A 22,473-nucleotide genomic window follows, 5' to 3' on the forward strand; every position below is an offset into this window, starting at 1 on the left:
CCTTGAATTTCCAAGTCCCTTATTTTATTTACCAATGGCACTAAATGTAGTGCAAATAAAAAAGAGGAAAGAGGACACACCTGCCTGGCTTCTCTGTTGAGATGCAACTAATTAGAGAGCAGCCCTCCCACTTTAATTTTTGCTTTCAGTCCCTTCTATGTCCTCCTAATTAAACATATTATTTTATCAGGGAATGCAAATGCTTCCATTGCCCTTCTCATAATATCCCAGCTTACTCTGTTAAATACTTTCTCTGAAGCAAGATCTAACAGTGGCATTTTCTTACATGATGCTTCCCTCTGGATTATCATTGTTGTGTTAATGCTGTCAAATATTTGCCTTTCCACCATGAAACCACATTGATTTATATATGTTAATTTTTCCAAAACATTTGCCATTTTATTAGCTAGCATAGACATAAACACTTTATAATCATGGTTTAAGATTGAAGTGGGCCTATATGAAGCTGGGTCTTATGGGTCTTTACTGTTTTTGGGTATAGCCACCTTAGCTTTCTTCCAAGATGTTGGTGCTTCTCCTCCTCCTCCTAAAGCATTATTAAATAAAATTTTCCAGGTCATTATCACTTTCTAGCCTCCTAAATGTCAACTTCCACATGAATACCATCTGTTTCTGGAAACTTTCCTGCAGATTGATTATTCATCTCCATTTATATCTTATCTTCTCCCATCTTAATTATTTGTTCAGCCTCCTCTACCTCTATCCTTGGCATACTCGAGTCTTTCATAAATATTTTCATTTGTGCTCTCTCTTGATTTCCACATTCATCTGCTTTATACAAATTTTCTTTAAATTTCTGAAATATCTCAACATCGCTACAAGATCTCTGGTTCTTTTTCTTGTTATAGGCAACCTAAATTTGGCAACAAACCTTTCTACTGTCTGTTGCCGTACTTATTGTGCTAAAAGTTTTTGTGTTGTCGAGTTATCAAAAAAACAGTTGCTTAAAAGCAGACTTTCTAAACTCATGCATATTGTCCATACACTCTTACTTTCTCTTTAGGACTCAGCAGTTGTGACTCGTCTTGTTCTGTGAGATTTCCCTTATCCTGCAATACTTTTTGTCATCCCCCCCTAACAATTCTTGTTACTTCTTAATCCTATCTCTTTATTTTATTTCTGCCCTATTTTTACACTTTCCTTTCATTTTATTCCACTCACTAGCTAAAACATTTGAAGAAATTTCTGTCTTCCTTAACTCTCGAGTAATTTCCACTGCCCGTTCTTTAAATTCCTCACATTTTCACATTCCAGTGTCTAATTTTTACTTCATTACCCTGCATTTATATCTTAGCTGTTATTGGCACATGATCTGAAATATTTATTGGATGTCTAATGAAGCTTTTATTTAAATGCACATGCTCCTGTGAAATATAATTTCTGTCCATTGTACCTTAGGGAAGAATATGTAAATTCTGAGTTAGTACTACTGAACTCACATCTTCCATACCAAATATATTTATATATTTCTTCAGAAATCTACCCTATTTTGTTATATTTTCCCTTCTAGGTCCCCCAGATATCTCCTCACTGTTTTCTTAACCCCTGTAATAGATAGTATGGATATAAATACATGCCAGAGTAATCCTCTTCCTTTGCCAGTAGCCCCTTACTACTACAAATCTAGCATTATTATATTTTCTCTATTACTACTCCTCTAGTAGTTGGTATAAATATTCCCCTTTTCCTTTGTTGCTGATATTCTGCACAGTAATCCATTCCAAAGTCCTTTCTGTATCAAATTCACATGCTCACTTCCTCCCATTGTGTCTCCTGTAGGATTGCTGTTTGCACTCTGCATTTCTTAATATAATTTAATACTCTTACCTTTTTGTCTATACCTGTGAGGTCATTCATGTTCCACAATGATGTGAATAGTGTTGCCATTATGATAACAGTATATTATATCTGCCTGTTATATATGATAAGTTATTATACCCACCTGTTGTATATGTCAGCTTTTTTAAATAGCTGTTTTCAGCTTTTGTGTTGCATGCACCCAGTAACGCTTCGTATATTTATCCTTTATACTGTTTTTTTAATTGTCATTCTCTATTGGTGGTGCTGCAGTAGCGTTGTCGCCTCACAGACATTGCCCGTTCGATTCTCAGTTAGACCATCTTCTGTGTGGCGACATGCATGAATGGGTGTTCCTTCATTGAAGGTTGTGTGTTAGGCCCAGCAAGCCAGCAGGTAAAAATCTACTGCCAATCATTAGCGGACCGGAGTTCTGCTGTGGCGACCCCTAACCGGGAAAAGCCGAAAGACACAACAACAACATTCTCCATTTGAACTTGTCACATTTTACAAGCCTTGTTTTATTTTAATGAAAACCCTCAAAAAATAATTCTGAGAACCTATTAGCTAAAAACAAGCACTCGCAAACTATGTACACCTTCATATAATGAAGTTTAACCCTCCCAAATCTGAAACTATACCCACAGGCATTACCTAACCTAAAAATAACGTTATCCATACTAAAGTACATATTATAGCCCATGTCCGTACTTGCTTACTTCTCAAGATTTCTTTAAAGCATAGTTTCTCTTTCCTTGCTTTTTCCTACAGTTGTATCCGCTCAGGATGTTCCTTACGCATGTTCCAAATCACACACCAAAATTCACAATGGGCATTTTTCTCTTCCAGATTAGTTCATTTCATTTTCTCTTCACCTAATACATGCAAGATTTATGAGTTCAAGTGGACTCATTTTCACATGGCAACCACTGTTAATGGAATATACAACTTATCTGTTCTCTATCCTTGAATGTCATGCGTGGCTTCTTGATTTTGAAATTTGTTGTTCCTCCATCAAAGTGCACATAACTGCTGTATCAAACTACAGTACCAAATTTTCATAAGAGCCTTCATACCTTTCTGCAACGCTTTTTGAAAGTCTACAAAGCCTTCCTCAAAGGCATATTCTTAATGAAACCATGCTTAACAGTACCCTTTGCCACCTTGGGATTTATGTTTTGTGTTGTAAGAGCAAATTTCTTTCCACTTGACTATGCAGACTTAAAATACCTGTTTTGGAAGACCTATTTCTTGTAGACATCACTTCTAAGAATTTCTGAGCAGCAGGCTTTGTCTGCTGAATCTCCACACTTGATATTCCATAAAGATTGAGTCCGTTTCTACACTAGCCCCTCCTTCACAACAAAAGTTGATAATGAGGCTAACCTCAACAAGTGTATTTATTTTCAGATTTTATTTCCCCTCAGTACTTCAGTTGCAGAGAGTATTGTTTCCAGTGTGGGAACATGCACAGTTATTTGAGATTGTGGTGGAGAAGACGAAATCCATCCAGAAAGGTACCAACCTCTTTCTCTCCCAGAAAATAGGTCAGAAAGTCTCAAGGCTTGCTTTAGCTCAGTGGTTCATTAACTGCATCCATTTTTGTTGTGCCAAATATAACACTTTTTTTTTTTTTTTTTATTCCAAAGGCTCATTCCACCTGAGCAGCTGCAACATTTACATCCGTTTTCCACTGTGTACCTCTTAGTGAATTGTACAGCAACTAAATAGATCTTTGTCCTCGTTTGGAGCCACATACAAGATTATATGCGCTAAGTAAGGGAGAATACCTGAAGATTACCTCAGGACTGGATGCTTTTGTTACTTTGGATGGACTTTCTTTGCCAGATGAGAGAGTTAATTACTTAAGTATAATGATAGATCTGGTAAAGCTGGTCCATCTTAAAGAACACACCTCCTTGACTCTGGCACATTTGGTTTTGAATTGTAGTTTTCAGTATATTGATACTTGCATGACCACACCTCAAATAATGAGAGTTAGGTGCTGTTGTGAATTATGTGATAAGGGGCAGGACTGTGATAGCATGGGAGAATTTTACTTACTGAATGCTCCTGAAGCCTGACAGCCCTAGTCTTGCTGTTACTGAGGATGAACTCTTATTAAACCTGTCTTAAGTACCTAATATTAATTTAGAGCAGCTTTGTTTGAATTCAGACTCAATAACATTCAACAAATATATAAAACAGATATTCACTGCACTGGGCTTGCAAACCTACATTGGTCTTTATAATAACACATTTCAGTTAATAGGAAAAAGCAGAAAATATTTGAACCAGTATTCTGGTCAGTAAAATACATGTTGAGCAGGCATTCATTCATATGTTAGGGTTACTTTCCCAAAAAAATGTCTCAAAAAGGAGAGTTTTCAATCCAGTACACAAGATGTTATGGCAGCAAAACTTTCCTGTTAGGCTTCTTTGTCCTGAAGAATTAGAGATCAGACATAACAAATTTTTTCACCGATTTACAAATCCCCTAAGGGAGGTGAAAATTAACTCTATATTACATTTAAATGTTGTTGTTTGTCTTTCGGCTTTTTCCCAGTAAGGGGTTGCCACAACGGAACTCTGGTCTGCTAATGATTGGCAGATTTTTACGAAACTCCGAGGTGACAGCTCGACGCCCACTCTTCAACGAAGGCATGCCCATTTACGCACGCATGTCTTTCGAATGCTACCCAACCACAGGGAGGACATGTAGACTCCACAAAGAAGGCACTCCCAAGCCCAGCCGAGAATCAAACGGGAGAACCTCTAGCTGTGAGGCAACAACGCTACCTCCGTTCTGTATTACATTTAAATGTTTATAAATAATAAATAGCCAGATGTGCAATGTAGGAAAATTCCAGAGTCATTGAAGTTTCCTCCCTCTGTGGCAGTTTATTTCTTCTACCAGAAATGCCAGATATCTTATATTTATTTTGATGTTGTATGTTTGGATTTTACTTTTTGTTGATGAGGGAATAGCCACCGTGATGAGTTCAGATAAAAATGCCAAGTTGTTCTCTCTTATTTTCTTATGGTCTAATAAACTGTAAATTAAATTCTGCTAACACTGCTTGAATAAGCCAGTACATTAAAAGAAGGAATTTGATGAGAGATTTTGTTGTACAAGAAGCAAGCTTAACAAAAACAAAGTTTGCTTTCCGTTTTTTTTTACTCCACAACTCTCTAGTAGATGCTAATTTGAATGTACGGGAATAAGTCAGCAGGGAAGGCCCTTCTTATCTGTAATAAAAATTACAAGCAAGGTACCTTTCAGAGACAACAGCAAGAAGAGAGAATATTACTCTTACATTTACTGACTCTTCACTGTACATTTATTTTAGGAAGTACTTGCACTCTGTTTAGCAGTCACAGAATTTGCTACAAAATATTCTTCAAGGTCTGTTATCAAACAGCCTTGTTAGACTTGAACTATTTCAGAACTGTTTTAAGTACTAAGTTAGAACCATTACCAGTAATTCTCCTAATTTAAACATTACACCCACACTCTGAGCACCTCAAACATAAGTACTCACTCTCTATTCAATGCTCAGTCTTACATAAAACATAAGATACATGGTCTTACTCATTTAGATCTAAAAACAGAGTTTTCCTAGAAAATTTTGTGTTCTCATAATAAATTATCCTCAAAAGAATTTCTGCCATTGAACTTTTCCCAGAATTCTTTCCAACTCACCCAACATTCTTAACTCTATGCTAAGGAATCCCATGTGACAAAACAGGCTCAGAATGAACAACTGAGTTTTTGAGAGACACACACACAACCTGCTCTGGAATATATCACTGAATACTGGAATCCTAACACACTGATCAAACAATCAACTCCTTTTTCAAACAGACAACTTTTACAAACCTGTCATCTTGGAAAATCTGCATAAATTACCTCTGCAAGCCTATGTTTAAATTAACAGATGACTAGTTACATCATCAGTTAAAGTTCATAGAGATGATACTTATAATTAATTACTCAAAATATATGCTGAGGTGGACCCATGTACAGTTTAGCATAAAATGCTACTGGAATCTAGCTTGTCTGCTCATAGAGGCACCTTGTCAAGTGCATTCAGGGATGGAAAGGTTATTTCCATTCTGTCTGCAAGGAAAATACACAGTGTTTTCTTTAAATGTGTAAATGTCCACGATGGTGCAATTACAGACTCTGAAAATATTCTGTCTCGTTCTCTGTCAAACTACCAAATGTTTTGTAGGCCGTCGTGACTTTTAAACCTGAGAAACTATGATAACAAACTAGTACTAGTTGAGTTTATTTTAAAACTAGAATATCAGCATCATTTTGTAGTAGATGGATAACAAAAACACAGGCAAACCTGGGTGCGAGTACTTCACAGGTGACTGATAGGAAGACAGGAGAGGATGGGCTGTGCCTGTCCTGGAGGAGGATGTTGAATCCTAGCCGAGTGGTTCTGCCACTCTACTGTGGCAGTCCTCAGTAGTGAGTCAGGTTAGGCACCACAATAACAAAGATGTCATGGCCCCAATTCCAGTGAGAGACATCACTACCAATGCCTAAGCGAGTGACAGCAGATGTCCTTCAAGGATGCATCTGCAGTACTTACAAATGGGTTGTCCTGTCGTCAGGCAGCCCTTCGGTCGGCCGGATTCCAAAGTCTGGGTCTGGCCTCGGCTGGTGTTGCACTTCACCCGACGTCAAGGTTGCAGTTATTCGGGTATAAAGGCATCAGCCAACGCCATTTTCCTCAGTCTTTCTGGCGCCCGAAGCAGAAGCTGTTCGCAAGTGCCGGTCGGTCAGAACCAGAGATTACTACTACCGAATACTTCTACTACTACCGAAGACTTCTAAAAAGCTAAGTACCCCGTTGGGGACTCTTTCTTGCCTCAGCCGATGTCAGAAAAAGTGAATAACTGTTTAACTTGTGGGAAACAAATACCTCATAAAGATTTCCACTCTTACTGCTTACCTTGTTTAGGCCCAGACCACGATGTAGCAGCTTGTCTAGTCTGTGCTTCTTTTAACCGACGGACGCTTAGACGTCGGTCGGAATTTGCTGAGGAGTTTTTCGGCTCCGATTTTGCTTACATTATGCCGTCGGATCCTCCGACTATGCAAATATCAAAAAAGCGCAAGGAAAAGGACCGACACTCGCGGTCTGCAGTTTCGGCCGAAACCACGGTTAGGCCAACCGCGAGTGTCTTGGTTTCGGCTGAAACCGAGCAAGCGGTTCTTCCTTCAGCCGAAAACTTAACTCCTACCGAGGACTCTTCCAACTTCGTGGAATCGGCTTCTGATATCCCTCCTGCTCTTGCAGTTTCTCAGGAATTATCTGACACTATTCCCTTGGATATCTCTACCCCTGCACGTGGAGCTGCTAGGCCACCTGCATCCATGTCCATTAAGGCTTTTGCCAGGGCTAAAGCAGCTAAAACTACTAAATCTGTGCCTGCTAAGACCCCCTCTCACAGGCCTAGCTCTAGTTCACAAATGCTTAGTCTAGCAGAGGATCTCATTTCTCTAATCCGGGGATCCCAATCTCACACAGACAGGGCCTCTCACCCACCTCCAGAGAAGAGGCCTAGAGCAGAGCCCCCTGAACCAGTTTCTACAGATGATTCCTCTGATGATTCAGATAATACAAACCCTCCAGAGGCTTCTTTCTCCCCTTATGAAGACTCTGATGCTGAAGAGTCCATCCCTTCTGCCTCTCCGCCTGAGGAATTTTCCTTTGGGGAAACCTTACATGCTATGAGGGAACAATTTCAGTGGCAGAGCCAGGATTTTTCAGACTCTAGAAAGAGGCTTAGAACCTTCCTGCATTTACCACAACATAGGCCTTTAGCCATTCCTCCAGTTCTCTCTGTTGTAGATGATGCATTTAATGATGCTTGTACTGCTCCTGATTCTCTTCCTCCGGCCCCTGCTAAGCCCGATAGGTATTACAGGGTCCCGGATACACATCACCATTTGTATAAGGCTCCTTTTGCAGATCCCGAGACTATCTCCCAGGGTCCTAAGGCTGTAGCAGCTACCTCTGCCAAAAACCCCCTCCCCTCTGAAAGGGAATCCAGGTCCTTAGAGATGGGGTAAAAAAGTTTACACTTCTGCTACTCTTTCAGCTAGAGCATTGAACTGTCAATTCCACATGATCCAGTATCAAGAATTTATGCTAGACCAGTTAACCAAAAGCTGTCCTCGGATGAACCATTAGACAAAAAATCTGTTCAGGAAATGGTACATAACATTCAGCAGGTCAGTAACCATTCCTTAAAATGTGGCTATGATGCACTGGAGGCTTCCTTTAGATCAGCCATGACTGGCACAGTTATCAGAAGGCATGCATGGTTAAAAGAGCAGTCCTTACCAGACCATGTGAAATCAAAATTACTAGATGCTCCCATGGACAAGATCAATTTGTTTGGCTCTCCTGCACAACAAGTGCTGAAGAAGATGGAAGAGAAGGCAAAATCTGTCCAAACAGTGAAAGATTTCTTACAGGTCCAACCTCCAAGGTTTAGCAGGAATTGGCCCTCCAAGAATTGGTCCTTTCCAGACTCCTCCAGAGCCCAGAGAGGCAGGAATAGGCGTTCAAGAGGCCGAAATCAATCCAGGGGTGCCTACAGGGGATGCCAGTGGCAGGGTAACAACCACCGAGGTGCAGCCACAGACACAGCCACCACCACTACTACAGGACAATCACAGTGACTTGGCTCTAGCACCGCCTACCAGGGAACAACTAGAAGCACCCTTGGGCGGGAAGCTAGCTTTATTTTCAGTAAACTGGCATTACATCACAAGAGACAAGTGGATTTTGCAGACAATAGACCAAGGTTACATGTTTCACTTCCATACTCTACCAGGGAAGAGAGGAATGCCAAACCTACCTCCAAATCAAAAGGCAGAAGCTCTAAAACAAATAACTCAATTACTAAAAATGAGAGCTGTGGAAAAGGTACCATCTATGGAACAAGGACAGGGATTTTACTCCAGACTCTTCCTGGTACCAAGAAAAGAAAGCAAATGGAGACCTATTCTCGACCTGTCCGCTTTAAACACATTCATCATTGTTCCAAAATTCAAAATGCTGACCCTACAGCAACTTCTTCCCATGCTGGGCAAGGAGTCTTGGCTGGTAACTCTAGATCTCAAGGAGGCATACCTGCACGTCCCCATACGACCAAATTGCAGAAGATACCTCAGATTTCTTGCAGGATCAGAGCATTATCAATTCTCAGCATTGCCCTTTGGCTTATCTACTGCGCCCAGAGTGTTCACGAAATGCCTGGCATCAGTAATTGCTCATTGCAGGCTCCAGGGAATCCAAATTTACCCTTACCTGGACGACTGCCTGATACAAGCGGACAACAAAATCAAGTTAGCAGAAGACTTGAAAAGGGTCATTTACCTACTACAAGCCCTGGGATACACAGTCAATATAAACAAGTCAAGGCTGATACCATCCCAAAGGATACCCTTCTTGGGTGCAGAGCTGGACACATCGAAGCAAATGGCATTCCTAACAGTAGAAAAGCAGGAGCAACTCCCTCTATACTTCTTGGCATTAACAAAGCAGAACCATCTAACAGCAAGAAAAGTCCTGCAAGCCTTGGGTTTCATGGCATCCTGCATAATATTGGTTCCACATGCCAGACTGCATATGAGAAAGTTACAGTGGTACCTAAGGAATTTATGGTCTCAGCACAAGCACAGCCTAGAAACCCAAATTCCAATAATTCCATGCCTGAAGCAAGAATTCCAATGGTGGGCTCAGGCCTGTCAATCAAACAAAGGATTGCCCTTCCACAACACTCAACCAAGCCAAACCATCACCACGGACGCCTCAGACCTCGGTTGGGGGGCCCACATGCTGGACAAGTGCATACAAGGCTTATGGACTCAAGACCAGCTGCACCTACACATAAATCAAAAGGAAATGCTGGCAGTAAAACTGGCAATTCAGACATTCAGACCATTTCTTCGACAAGGTCAACTGTTGATAAGGACAGACAACACCACAGTTATGTGGTACATCAACAAACAAGGAGGCACACATTCGTACCCTCTATGCCGGATGGCAATGGACCTCTGGAATGTGGCCCTGAGTTACAACGTCCAGTTACAAGCAATTTTTGTACCAGGAAAAGAAAACATTCTAGCAGACATACTAAGCAGGACTACCACGGATGCCCACGAATGGATGCTGCATCCGGGCATCTTCAGAACCATTACAAAAAAATGGGGACTCCCACAAATAGACTTATTTGCATCCCCACGCAATCACCAACTAAAGAAATTCTGCACAAGGACGTACCACCCACTTGCTTGGAAGGTGGACTCCCTATCTTTCAGTTGGAAAAACCTGACAGCATATGCATTCCCACCACTTCCTTTGATGCACAAGGTGCTATTGAAGATCAAAGAGGACCATCCAAGGATCATCCTGATAGCTCCAGACTGGCCAAGACAACATTGGTACCCATTACTGAGGAGCATGTCTCGGGAACAAATATGGCCCCTACCCTTGTTCCCTTGCTGTTAACACAGAACAACTACAACACCCTGCATCCAAACCTGAAAACGCTGCAGCTAACTGCCTGGAACATTGCATAAGAACAAATAACCCAAATCTATCCCAAAGGGTTAAAGACATTATCTTGGAGTCTCGCAGACCCTCAACAAGGAAAAATTATTCAGCAAAATGGAAAAGATATTCCATTTGGAGTAATGAAAAAGGAGAGAATGTGTCACTGGTAAACATAGCCAACATCCTGGAATACTTGGCAGAGCTCTTCCACAAAGGACTGTCCTATTCTTCCATTAAGATTCATGCATCAGCTATTTCAGCAGAATACGACTTGGATCCTCCAGTCTTCTCACATCCTCTGCTCAGGCAGTTTCTGAGAGGAATTAAAAATGTAAAACCTCCTAGGAAGCCACCATTGCCAGCATGGGACTTGAACTTTGTACTAGAAAAATTGACACTCCCTCCTTTTGAACCAGCAGCAACAGCAGAATTACAATACTTATGGAAAACTGCTTTCCTACTGGCAATCGCTTCAGCAAGAAGGGTATCTGAGCTACAGGCATTAATGGCAGTACAGCCCTTCCTGATCTTCCATCAAGATAGAGTGTCCATGAGAACAAATTCTACTTTTATGCCTAAGGTGGTCTCCAAAGTATCCTTGAATCAAGCTATCCACCTACCTACATTCTTCCCCAACCCACAGAACAGGGGAGAAAGACTGCTGCATACCTTGGATGTGCATAGACAATTACGCTACTACCTGGACAGGACCAAGAGCAATAGAAAAACTGACCAGCTACTGGTAGCATATGCAACAGGAATGGAAGGAAAAGCAATTTCAAAACAGACAATCTCTAAGTGGATAGGAAATTGCATTAGATTTTGTTACTCCTACCATGGGAAGAAAACTCCAGAAAACATCAGGCCTCACTCTACAAGGGCTACAGCCACTACCACAGCTTTTCTTCGAGGAGTGGCTACCAAAGACATTTTAGAGGCTGCTACTTGGAGCTCCGTGCATACATTTGCCAAGCATTACAATTTACCTTTATACACTAGATCCCGAGCAGGTTTTGCCACTGCTGTTTTGCAAGGGATCTTAACTACACCATAATTTCATGTCTCCTCCTCCCCCAGTTTGGCTATGGTATTCTACCCATTTGTAAGGACTGCAGATGCATCCTTGAAGGACATAGTACAGTTTTGTACCTACCATAAATGTAGATGTCCGATAGGAATGCATCTGCAGTCAGGATTACCCACCCTCCTTCCCCTCTGTGGTACTCCTAGGGTATTTGCCCATCTTGTAGCTAGCTGGGGGAATCTATTATGGTGTATTTGTTTGTATATATGTACATACATGCTTATTTTTTGATTTGCTCTCTACTATTTGGAATCATTTGCATTTATCCAAATTTAGCCTTCCTAGAGGGCACCTGGCATCTGGGGCAAGAAACACTGAGGAAAATGGCGTTGGCTGATGCCTTTATACCCGAATAACTGCAGCTATGACGTCGGGTGAAGTGCGACACCAGCCGAGGCCAGACCCAGACTTTGGAATCCGGCCGACCGAAGGGCTGCCTGACGACAGGACAACCTATTTGTAAGGACTGCAGATGCATTACTATCGGACATCTACATTTATGGTAGGTACAAAACTGTACTTTCCCTATATAAGACAACCCTGGGTGGATCTGGAGGCTCATTCCCACTTCCAGGGAAACGGGGCCTGTGTGCCATTGGGGCAGCTTAAAGAATGACAGGCTGGGAGGCAAAAAGGTAAGGAAAACAGTTTTAAAACTATAGTAAATTAATATAATAGCAGTTTCTAAAAAACACATGTGCAAGACATTATCTTCTCCAAAATAAGTTGTATAACCATCTACGATTTATTACATATCTTCAAAATTTCCAGATGTATGCAATAGATAGACTTTGAGATGATCTTTATTTATCAAGAATTAAAATTTCATCAAGAATTAAAATTTAGTTTAACTCCTAGGCCTAATAAATAATTCAGAAATCAAGAATTGTTTAGCTATTCCCCCAGTGCCTACTATAACATTTATTTTAAAAATTGATATTTTATATGTATTAAAATGCTTCCTCATGTAATTTCAAAGTATCACTTTGCATTTTTTTTTTAAAGAAATATGAAAACCACCAGTCATATTTTTCAGCATGTTTTGTTCAAAATAATGGGGGGAAAATCCTACATGCAACTATTTCTCATACTGCCATGGATGCCCATTGCACTGTTTGTTCTAGCCATAGAAAATTTGTAGTTCAGCCACTTTTAACTTTAAACATTCCAGAAGAGTGGACTTTATATCATTCAAACACTTTTCAGTTATATCTTATTCATTTTACAAATTGGTAAAGTAAAACTTTGTCATTCAGACCGTACAACCATAAAGTGCACAGCTGATTTGAAATTCTGTTCCTTCAAGCTCATTGATAGACAACACAGACCATTGCACCAAAAGCACAAGCATGTAATCACATAAACAATATACACACACGAGTCCCAGTCAAACGAAGTTCCATCTCTGTACCAGCAAGACCCAGTGCAGTTCCACTGATCCAACAAAATAGACATCAAAATCCCGGATCGGCACACATCCAAGCAGACAGTCTGGTCTTCACCATCTGCCCTCATCCAGGTCAATGATCAGTCTCCACGATCTCTCCAACATCCACTCTGACACCAGCCTCATCTCCGCCCAGCAGTGGTCCAGTTTCTACCTTCACAATCAACGTGGATCCCGCACAACATCCTCCAACACCATCCAGCACTCTGTCTCCACCATCCCTTCCTCCTGGCGTGCTCTCCACATACAGGCTCAAACAGCCACGACCAAGACAACCACTCCAGCCATTCCCGCCATTCCAACCACTCCAGGTTACCCAAGCTAATCCCTAATAGTACACTGGTCCAACCAATCCACCGACACCATGGCTGCCTCCTCTCCACACTTGGCCACCAGCGACTCCATGCAAAATGGTCCAACTATGGAAAACAATAAAACAAAAGAACAACAGGAGCCGAAGAAACTGCTGCTGCACAAGGCCACTGCCATCTTACTGTCTTAATGGTACAACTACAGTGGTAGAACATCAGAAATAAAATTTAAAAAAGTAGGCATCAGAACATTAAACATTTATAAAGAGAAAGCCACCAGTGCCTGAAACTACAAGCAATCCCTCATCATAACCAAATACGCCAATCAACAGGCACTGTAGAAGTGTACAGGAAAGTACTTCCAACTCAGCTGAAGGTTCCAGGCAAAATTAATAAGTAAAAACAACTCTAACAAAGCAAAACGTAAAACACTTAACAGGATCACCGCATTTTCTTTGTCTTTACTTGGGACTTCTTCAGATGTCCATTTAAGTCGGACGCACTTCTGTTTTATATATTACATCCTGCTAATTCTTTATTATTACCTCATAATTAAAAACTTAGTTTACCAATGAGGAGCTCCTCTAAAATATCCTACTCAAAACTACTACCATAAAATGTTCATATCAGTACTAAAATTACCGTTAAAGATTTTTACATGCCATTTCCAGAACAACAACTTTAACAATATATGTATAAATAAATGTTAATAAATAGCCTTAAACATGCTTTATTATGATTAAATAAGAAAAACCCATTAGAATCCAATTCCCTGTAAGTGTTCAATTCCATAAGCCAAAACTCTTAAAAATTTATCAAAACATGATTCAAAATATTGGTTAATGTAAATATATTTAAAAAAACAAAAAAATATGTATAAATATGTTTATAAATATGTTCCAACACTGAGAGAACTAAGTATATAAAAAGTATGAAAGTTGGTATAGGACAAAAAATAATTAAAATCACTAAGTAAAAACATGTAGTGATTTGTACATCTTATTATAATCTAGCAGACCTAAGTTTTAAAACTGGAACCAAAGAGGTATTTTCATTCAACCCTGGAGTCTTATTGGCTTCCAGAGTAAGCTGCCAGTAAATCTCCCAATATTCTAATCTAGTCTCCCATTGTCCACCTCTAACATCTTGCAAAATTCCTTCCAATACAAAAAATACAAAACTAGCTTCCCTACATTTTAAATTGTGCTTATATAATGCATTTGTTATGGCTTTTTTTTCAAATATCATAAAGATGCTCGTAAATTCTCCTTTTTAAGGCCCTTTCTGTCTTCTACACGTAGAAGCTACACAGTTATTACACTAACCAAATAGACCAATCCCTTACTATTACAATTTGTGTAGCTGCTAGCTTGAATATATCCATCTCTGCTCTGTGTATATGTACTATCTGAATTACTAATGAAGGGGCATTGGACGCATCTCCCTCATTTGTAGGTACCTTTTCTCCGTATGTTATTTTCCCTTCCTTTATGTTGGTTCATCTCCAAGTAGTTCTTAATATTTCAACCCTTTCTAAAGGAGAATTTTAATGGTTGTTGGCAAAAGCTTTAAGAGAAAAAGCACCTACAATCCTCATGTACATCCTCAACTAAGGCATTTTTGAGTCTAGTTGAAAGGGAATTAAGGGACACACTTAAAGTGAAAGAGAATTTACAAACATCTTTACCATATTCAAAAGAAAGCCATAATGAATGCATTATATAAGCACACTTTAAAATGTAAGGAAACTAGTTTTTTATTTTTTTGTGTTGGAAGGAATTTTGCAAGATATTAGGGGTGGACAATGGGAGACCAGATTAGAATACCTCGAGATTTATTGGCAGCATATTCTGGAAGCCAATAAAATTCCAGGATTGAATGAAAACATCTCTTTGGTTATGGTTTTAAAACTTGGGTCTGCTGAATTATAATAAGATGTAGAAATCACTTGATGTTTTTTCTTAGTGATTTTAATTATTTTTTTGTCCTATACCAACTTTCATACATTTTATATACTTAGTTTTCAGCATTAGTGCATATTTGTAAATATGTTTTATTTTTTTAAATATTTTCAAATGTATTTATATTAACCGATTTTTTTTTTAAATCCTGTTTTGATGAAGTTTTAAGAGTCGTTGCTTATAGTATTTAACTCTAGAGGGCATTGGATTCTAATGGGTTTTTCTTATTTAAACATAAATCTTTTTTTTAGGTTATTTGTTTATTAGCACTTATTTATGCATACATTGTTAAGGTTATTGTTATGGAAATGACATGTAAAAATGTTTAATGGTAATTTTTAGTATTGATAACATTTTATGGTAGTTTATTACAATTAGTTTATTTTGCGTAGGATATTTTGGAGCAGCTCTTTATTGGTAAATCGAGTTTTTAATTATTATTTAATTATGAGGTAGTAATACTGAATTAGCAGGATGTAATATATAAGCCAGGAATTGTCTGATTTAAATGGATATCCGAAGAAGTCCCAAGTAAGGACAAAAAAATGCGGTGATCCTGTTGAGCGTTTTATGGTTTGCTTTGTTAGTGATGTTTTTAATATTAAATTTATTATTTTATCTGGAACCCTCTGCTTGGTTGGAAGTATTTTCCTGTGCATCTCTGTGGTGCATGTTTGAGGAATTAGAACATTGCTGTCCTTTCTGCCCCCCACCCTTTCATTCCTGCAATATGTGTAACATGCATTTCTAAGGGTTATAAGGGATAACCCTCTCATTTACCTATTACAGGTTGGTCATACCAATCATGGGTGTTTAAATTACAACAGTTGCTATACTAGTTTAAAACTCACAGACCATTCTTATATTAAGGTAAGTAATCAAAACTGCTCATAAGTGGTCATTCCTGAAAATTTCACTTGGTATTAGAATTGATTTCTTGAAGATAAAAATTCTTCCAAATTGTATTTTTGGTTGGAAATGTATATGTGTCATTAATGCCAACATGGCAAAACCAAACATGTCTTTGTACGGGTCACCAAGTATCCCATAAAAAATTACATATAATTCACAAGCTGGTGGTTTTAAGTTACTTCATTAGACTGTTGCAAAAATAGCTCAAAAATGGGTCAGCTTGTATAACTGGCCTGTATTCCTGCCATCTCTTTCTAGGAGCTGTTCCACTTAAACTGATTGGTTTATAAATCAGCTGTCCTAAGTATGACATCTGTTTCCAATAATACAGTTGCATCAAAAAAGTCTTTGAAATAATAAAAAACCTACCCAAGTTTTTAGTACACGTTTATCAAGCTGTCATATCGGATGGTAACTTCCTATAATCCGATGGGAAGAAAATAGAAACGCATCTCTATTTCTGGATTCATACATAGTGATACACATTGATTAGGTACAAATTTGGTGTCTACTACTACTACTATAGTTTCACATCCTTGTTTTTATATTAAATGTAATAGACAATAGAGTCAAAAGCTTTCAAAGCCCTATGGTGTGATCCCAGTTATTCTTATTGGGGTAATGTATAATTACTGACTATGGGATGGGTAATATCAAACTGTAATCAAATGAGATATGTTACTTTGAGCAAAAAAAGGAAATTAGGCTTAAAATGTCCCACAAGGGCAGCTAATTAATACTTACCTTTGAACCGGTTAGTGACTCAGCTGACATATATTTTAAATTTTGTCTATATTAACCCAGAAATCTTCCAGTCACAGGTCTTCCAACATGATTTTATTAAACTCTTGATTATTCCTAATTTCTTTCAATTGTGAAAAAAGAAGAGTATGCTGGTTCAGGGAAGCGGTTACATATATACTCGTAAGGACAAAAAGCATCAAGTTGGGAAACTTGTATAAGAAACTACTAAGCTTTGCAGGAATGAAGCAATGCGATTTATGATTTCTCAGCAATCATATTTAATTCCCAGTAACATTAAATGGTGGGACTTCCTAAAAGTTAATTTGTACTAGCAGACCATAGAGTCTTTCTTCCGAAGTATTACCGGAGGATTGTGAAATACTGTATTTTCACCATTAAGTTAGCCCATTATGTTTGTAAGTAAAATGGGAATAATGATAAAAAATGCTAACAGACTTTCAAAAGGAAAATACATAGAAACTAACTGCATTGGAGTTAAAAAACAATGAGTGTAAATGCTTGTATTTGCCTTTTTGATAAAGCCATAATGTTTAAAATGAGTGTGTAAAGTGGAATGCTGTTCTTGCTGCTGGAGAAATGTATTTGCAAATGTTTTGCAGTACCTGTTTGAAGGTTACATGATAGTTTTGTTACTTCAACCAAGGCTTGCTGAATCTTATATTTCCACTGTGTGCTAACTGAAATTGAGTCTGAAACAACTGAAAGTCCCATATGGGGATCCTTATGGATTGCCTTTTAATCCTTAGTTAACAGTTACTACTCAAAGATATCCATGGGATAGAACTACTGCCTGTGAGGACTCTAAATATTTCAATTCTGGATGATGTAAAAAACAGATATAGAGAAGGGACGGTATGTTTAGTCACCTGAGGCTGACTGATTTTACTTGTTTTTGTTGTTGTTGTTGTTAGCCATTTTCTATATTTTTTAAAAGTTTTATGTTCATTTTGTAGTGCAGTTTTTTTTACTGCCTGCATGTTTACTTTGAAAATAAATACTTCAACTTTTTTTCTAGTAAACCACTTTATTATTCAAACCAATTCAACTTAAAATGTTTGTAGATGGTAGTTTATTTTATTGGTAAGGGCGTATGAATTTTACCTGTGTACCAAATGGTTTGTAAGACGTACTTGATTAAACTTGAGTCTTTTTAATTTGTTTTAAAGAACCGTTATAATTTCTAGATGTAATTGATGAATCCATTTCTAGCATTTGACAAGGATGCACTGTGATTTTTTTTCCAGGGGGATGCAGTAAAAGAAGTAATGGTACGATTCCTAGGTGAACCAGCTGCAACAACACGAAAAGTTTTAACTGCAGATATGGTGGAACAGTCATTTGTGGGATTAAAACAGCTAATTGTAAGTGATAACTGTGGTATCTTAAATTATACCAGTGTATTACATGTTTTTACAGTATTTTAGTCTTCGTTGAGTAAGTACACTGAAATAACTGTGCAAAACCTTTGTTCATTAAGGCCTCAGTGAAGATTTATACAACATCTAAAATTGCCACTGTTTTATATTTGGTGTAAACATTAGTGTAAACCACTGTATTTGAGGATGAACGTGGTTAATATTGTTTACAGCTTTACAGTCAAGCAAACAAAGAAAGCTAATCTGAAAGCAAGTCAGTAAATAAGTTATGGGAGGAAGTGTGAATAAGCAGTACAGCAGTGACATTCAGTCACATTAATGAGAAGGAAAACATTTGTGTGTGTGTCTGTCTGTCTCTCTCTCTATTACTCTCTCTCACTCTGTCTGTCTTGGGTGGGTGGATGCAGGTACATTATTCTGGTTTGTATTTGTGGTGCATCAGTTGTAATGGTTGTGTGAATATTCTTACTAATTTGGGGAAACTGATGTGAAGGAAGCAGAAAAAAGAAAATGTGAGCTTACTTGGGCAAATGTTAGTGCTTTCTGTAAGAAGTGAGACATGCAGATGTGCAGGAGTAAGGACGCACATAGCAGATCCAGAGACCTGCACTAAGAAGATGGAGGGGAGATAATCTGTTGCTAAAATCTCTCTGCAGCTGTTGTCAGGGTGACTTGGTGATTAAACAGCAGGGAATGGTGCTTAGAATATAATAGCAAGACACTGAAATGGTAGTTAATCATTTCTATGGAAGACAGCAGTTGGCCCATGCTTATGTAATACATTGTGTGGCAGTTGGCACAGAAGACTAAATAAAGCATTCTGTCAGTTAATGAGCTGCTTCCAGTACCCATAATACAGGGTTTGAATGATGGAGCATTTGAATTCTTCCACCTTTATTTGCTTACTGTGTGACTCTGAGTAAGTCACTTAACCAGGCAGTGCTTCTGTGTTGCCACTGAAAAGTGTCAGTTTGATCCGTGGGCTTACCCATTCAATAAAATGGGTAAAAATCCAAACACTGAATTGTTTACTGAATAGGCAACATCAGGTTAGGTTATTTATAACCATAGGGGCACAAAATACTTTAAAGTGACTTTCATTGGTTAATATCGGTGGACAAAAGGATATAACTTCAGAGTTGATAACAAAAACTGCAAATGCATGTTCTATGGGAAAAAAACAAGGTTAAGTATGTCTTATTTCAGGACCTTGGAGAGTGACGGACTTTAAAAATCTGGGCGTTATACTTGAACAGAAATTGTCATTTAAAAATGTTGACAGATTTGTAGGATAAGCTACAAATAACTAGTTATATTTTCTGTTTTGTTAGAGATATTAAACTTGTCATTAGAACAATACATCAGGACTCCATCAGGATTAAATAATGTCTTAAATATGCTTCTTACAACAGACCTTATTAATGCGTATGACCTAAAGATAAATTGAACCAACCCCCCCCCCCCCAAAGCTGTGACCACCAAGGGAATACTACAGATATCACAAACTGTTAGTGAATGACTATGAAGTCTGTCATTGTGTGTACAGATTTTATGAGACTAACTATGACTGTGTCATATCTAAATTAGGGCAGTGAGATTGGAAAACAGAGTTTCATAAAAAATAGGTCAGAAGATAACTGTATTAATTTTTATGAATACCTTAACTTGGGACATAATTTCCTGTCAAGTAAGAAAAGTTAGAAAAGGTGTTGAATATCTTTGGTGGACTAAACAGTTAACTACTGATCTGAAGTAGGATGTTCATTTGTCAGCAACGTGTGGGTTACGGATTCGATATCGGATCCGAGCCGGCAACTTGTTTCAAGCTAATGGATCCGAGCTCCTAGCTCCTCCCTTCACCCATAATCCCCTGCTAACCCTCCATGACCTCAGATCTAGTTTGCCGTGCTTGTGGATGGCTGGATCCTTTTGAGCTCGTCAGCTAAGTGGAATTTTACTACCTTTTTCTGTATTTTTCCTGTCAGAAATTTTCTTTTTTGGTTAAATTAAAAGTGTGTAAGTGTTAGGCTCCCTTATTATTTGTTCTTTAATTAGTTCCCCCTCCCTTCGCTGGTCGTTAGTTGTGAGTGTGTGTTTCTTTTTGGGGCCTGTGTGTGTGGGTAGTTGTTTTTTCTTTAAAAAATGGCTGAGGCCCCAAAAACCATATTTTCCAAATGTACCGAGTGTGGCCATAAGCTCTCCCCGGCTGATGGCCACACTCGGTGCGTTCGGTGCCTTGGGGTTGAACACCTTACCTCAGGCTGTACCATCTGTGCAGCGTTCAACCCCAGGGCACTGAAAGAGCGGAGGTCGAAGCTGGTCCTAACGGGACTTTTACCCCCGGACTCGGCTTCGTCCTCCGCTACCTCTGCTGCTCCCGTGGCTCCACCACAGTCTGTGGTCACTGCCACTCCTGCCCCCCCTGCCTCCATCCGGGACTCAAACTCCCGCTAAAGTGTCGGAGGACAGGGAGGCCAGGAGGGAGAAACGGAGAGAGAAGCACCACAAATGGCGGGCCGAGACCTCCGTTTCGGCCCCGCCAGCTAAGCGGGCTTCTCCCTCCACTGCTTATAGGTCTCCTCCTCCTCAGCTCCGATCCCCTTGTTTCTCCCCAGGACCCAAGGAGGAGGAGACCCGATCTCCGTCGAGGTCATCGAGGCGGCATTCCAGGCCTGCCTCGGTGGCCTCTTCGAGATCTACTTTTAGTTTATCCGATGCAGACTTGGACCGGATGATGCAAAGATTCATCCAGGCCCAGCTGCAGATGGGAGTGCTCTTGCCTCCTCCCCCCCCCGGGGGGGGGGGCTCGACACCTTTTTTCCACCCTACTGCTCCTTCTCCGACCCGCTATCTGGGTTTGGAGCGTTCAGAGCCGAGCAGCGTTGGAGCCGGGGGTGGGTCGGCACCGACAGTACTTGGTACTTCGGATCCGACCCTGCCCTCGAGCCTGTCGGATCCAACCTCTCGGAGCTGTGGTCCGAGCTTCGGATCCGGGGGATTCAGTGTGCCTTTGGCTCCGTCTAGGTCGGAGCCCACTGGTCCCTTGGATCCGACTGTCTCGGCACCGGCTCCGATCCCTTCATTGGATCCGAGTGGGAGCCGACTTTCGGATCCATTAGAGAGTGGCTCTCCCTCGGCCTTCGATGTTGTGGAGAGGGCTCTGTTGAGAGCATCCGGACCCCCGGTCCTTGCATCGACTCCTCCCTGCACTCCCTCTCTGCTGGTCCAGGCTTCCATCACCCGGCCAAAGGGACAGCCTGCTTCGATGTCACAGATGGTTCCATTGGAACAAGATGTTGCTGGCGAGGCCTCCTTGGACAGTCCCCCCCGAGGAAGTTCCTCGTAAGCATAAGTGCAAAAGGAGGCACGTGGACTCCCCTGAGTCCTTAACCGAGGACACGGACTTGGAGGAAGGGGAAGGCTCCCCAAGATCGCCCCCTGAGGATGTCTCCTTTGGAGACATCATGGAGATGCTAAGGATCAGAGGTGGGTGGTCTGCCCCCAAGTCTTCCTCTGACGAGTCTGTGTTTCTGGAGGCATTCGAGGCAGGCCCGTCTACCTCTTGGGTGTCCCCTCCGGCCGACCCCCTGGTGGACCTCATTACCACCAGGGCGTGGAAGGATCCGGACACCGTGGAGCCAATACCGAAACGCCCGAATAGGATTCTTAGCCCCCCCTCAGACCGATCACATTAGAGTAAGGGGCCCCCCGTAGACGGCATGTTGACGGTGGCAGCCACGAAGAGGGAATTGGCTCAGGAGAGCCCCTCAGTCCATTCACCGAGCAGAGAGTCCCGTTTGATGAACCGTTTAGGGAAGCGAGTCTTTAGTTCAGCGACCTTCTCGGTAAGGTCTCTGAACTATATGGCACATGTCATCAGGATGCAGCGGGATTTTATCAAAGAGTACTCTGCATCCACCCCCCCCCCCCGAGTCCATGTCGGAGGATGACAAACAATTGTACACCACCCGAATGGCCACTCTGAGATCAATTTCAAACACCTCTATGCGGCTATTGTCCCACGCCACAGAGGGAGCCGCTAGGGCTAGCAGAGCAGGCCTAGTCATGAGACGTCAGGCCTGACTCCGTTACTGCGATTTTGCGGAGCCCTTTAAAGCGTCCTTCGCGAACGCCCCTTTCGATGGTTCTGCCCTATTTGACAAAACAGTTTGCGAGACACTTGTCCAGAGCGAGAAGGACGGAAAGATGTCTGC

General features: G+C 40.5%; 1 protein-coding gene across 1 annotated transcript in view; it reads left to right on the forward strand.

Moving 5' to 3' along the window:
* The window catches only part of TRAPPC12 (trafficking protein particle complex subunit 12), a 791,394-nt gene that overhangs the window by 44,235 nt on the left and 724,686 nt on the right, over positions 1–22,473 (forward strand). The window contains exon 3 of the mRNA XM_044070401.1: positions 18,128–18,244. Within this exon, the coding sequence (XP_043926336.1) occupies positions 18,128–18,244 (117 nt within the window). The remainder of the gene's footprint in view (positions 1–18,127; positions 18,245–22,473) is intronic.

Source organism: Protopterus annectens, chromosome 1.part0 (assembly GCF_019279795.1).
Source record: "Protopterus annectens isolate FY-2018-M chromosome 1.part0, PAN1.0, whole genome shotgun sequence".
Taxonomy (NCBI): domain Eukaryota; kingdom Metazoa; phylum Chordata; order Ceratodontiformes; family Protopteridae; genus Protopterus; species Protopterus annectens.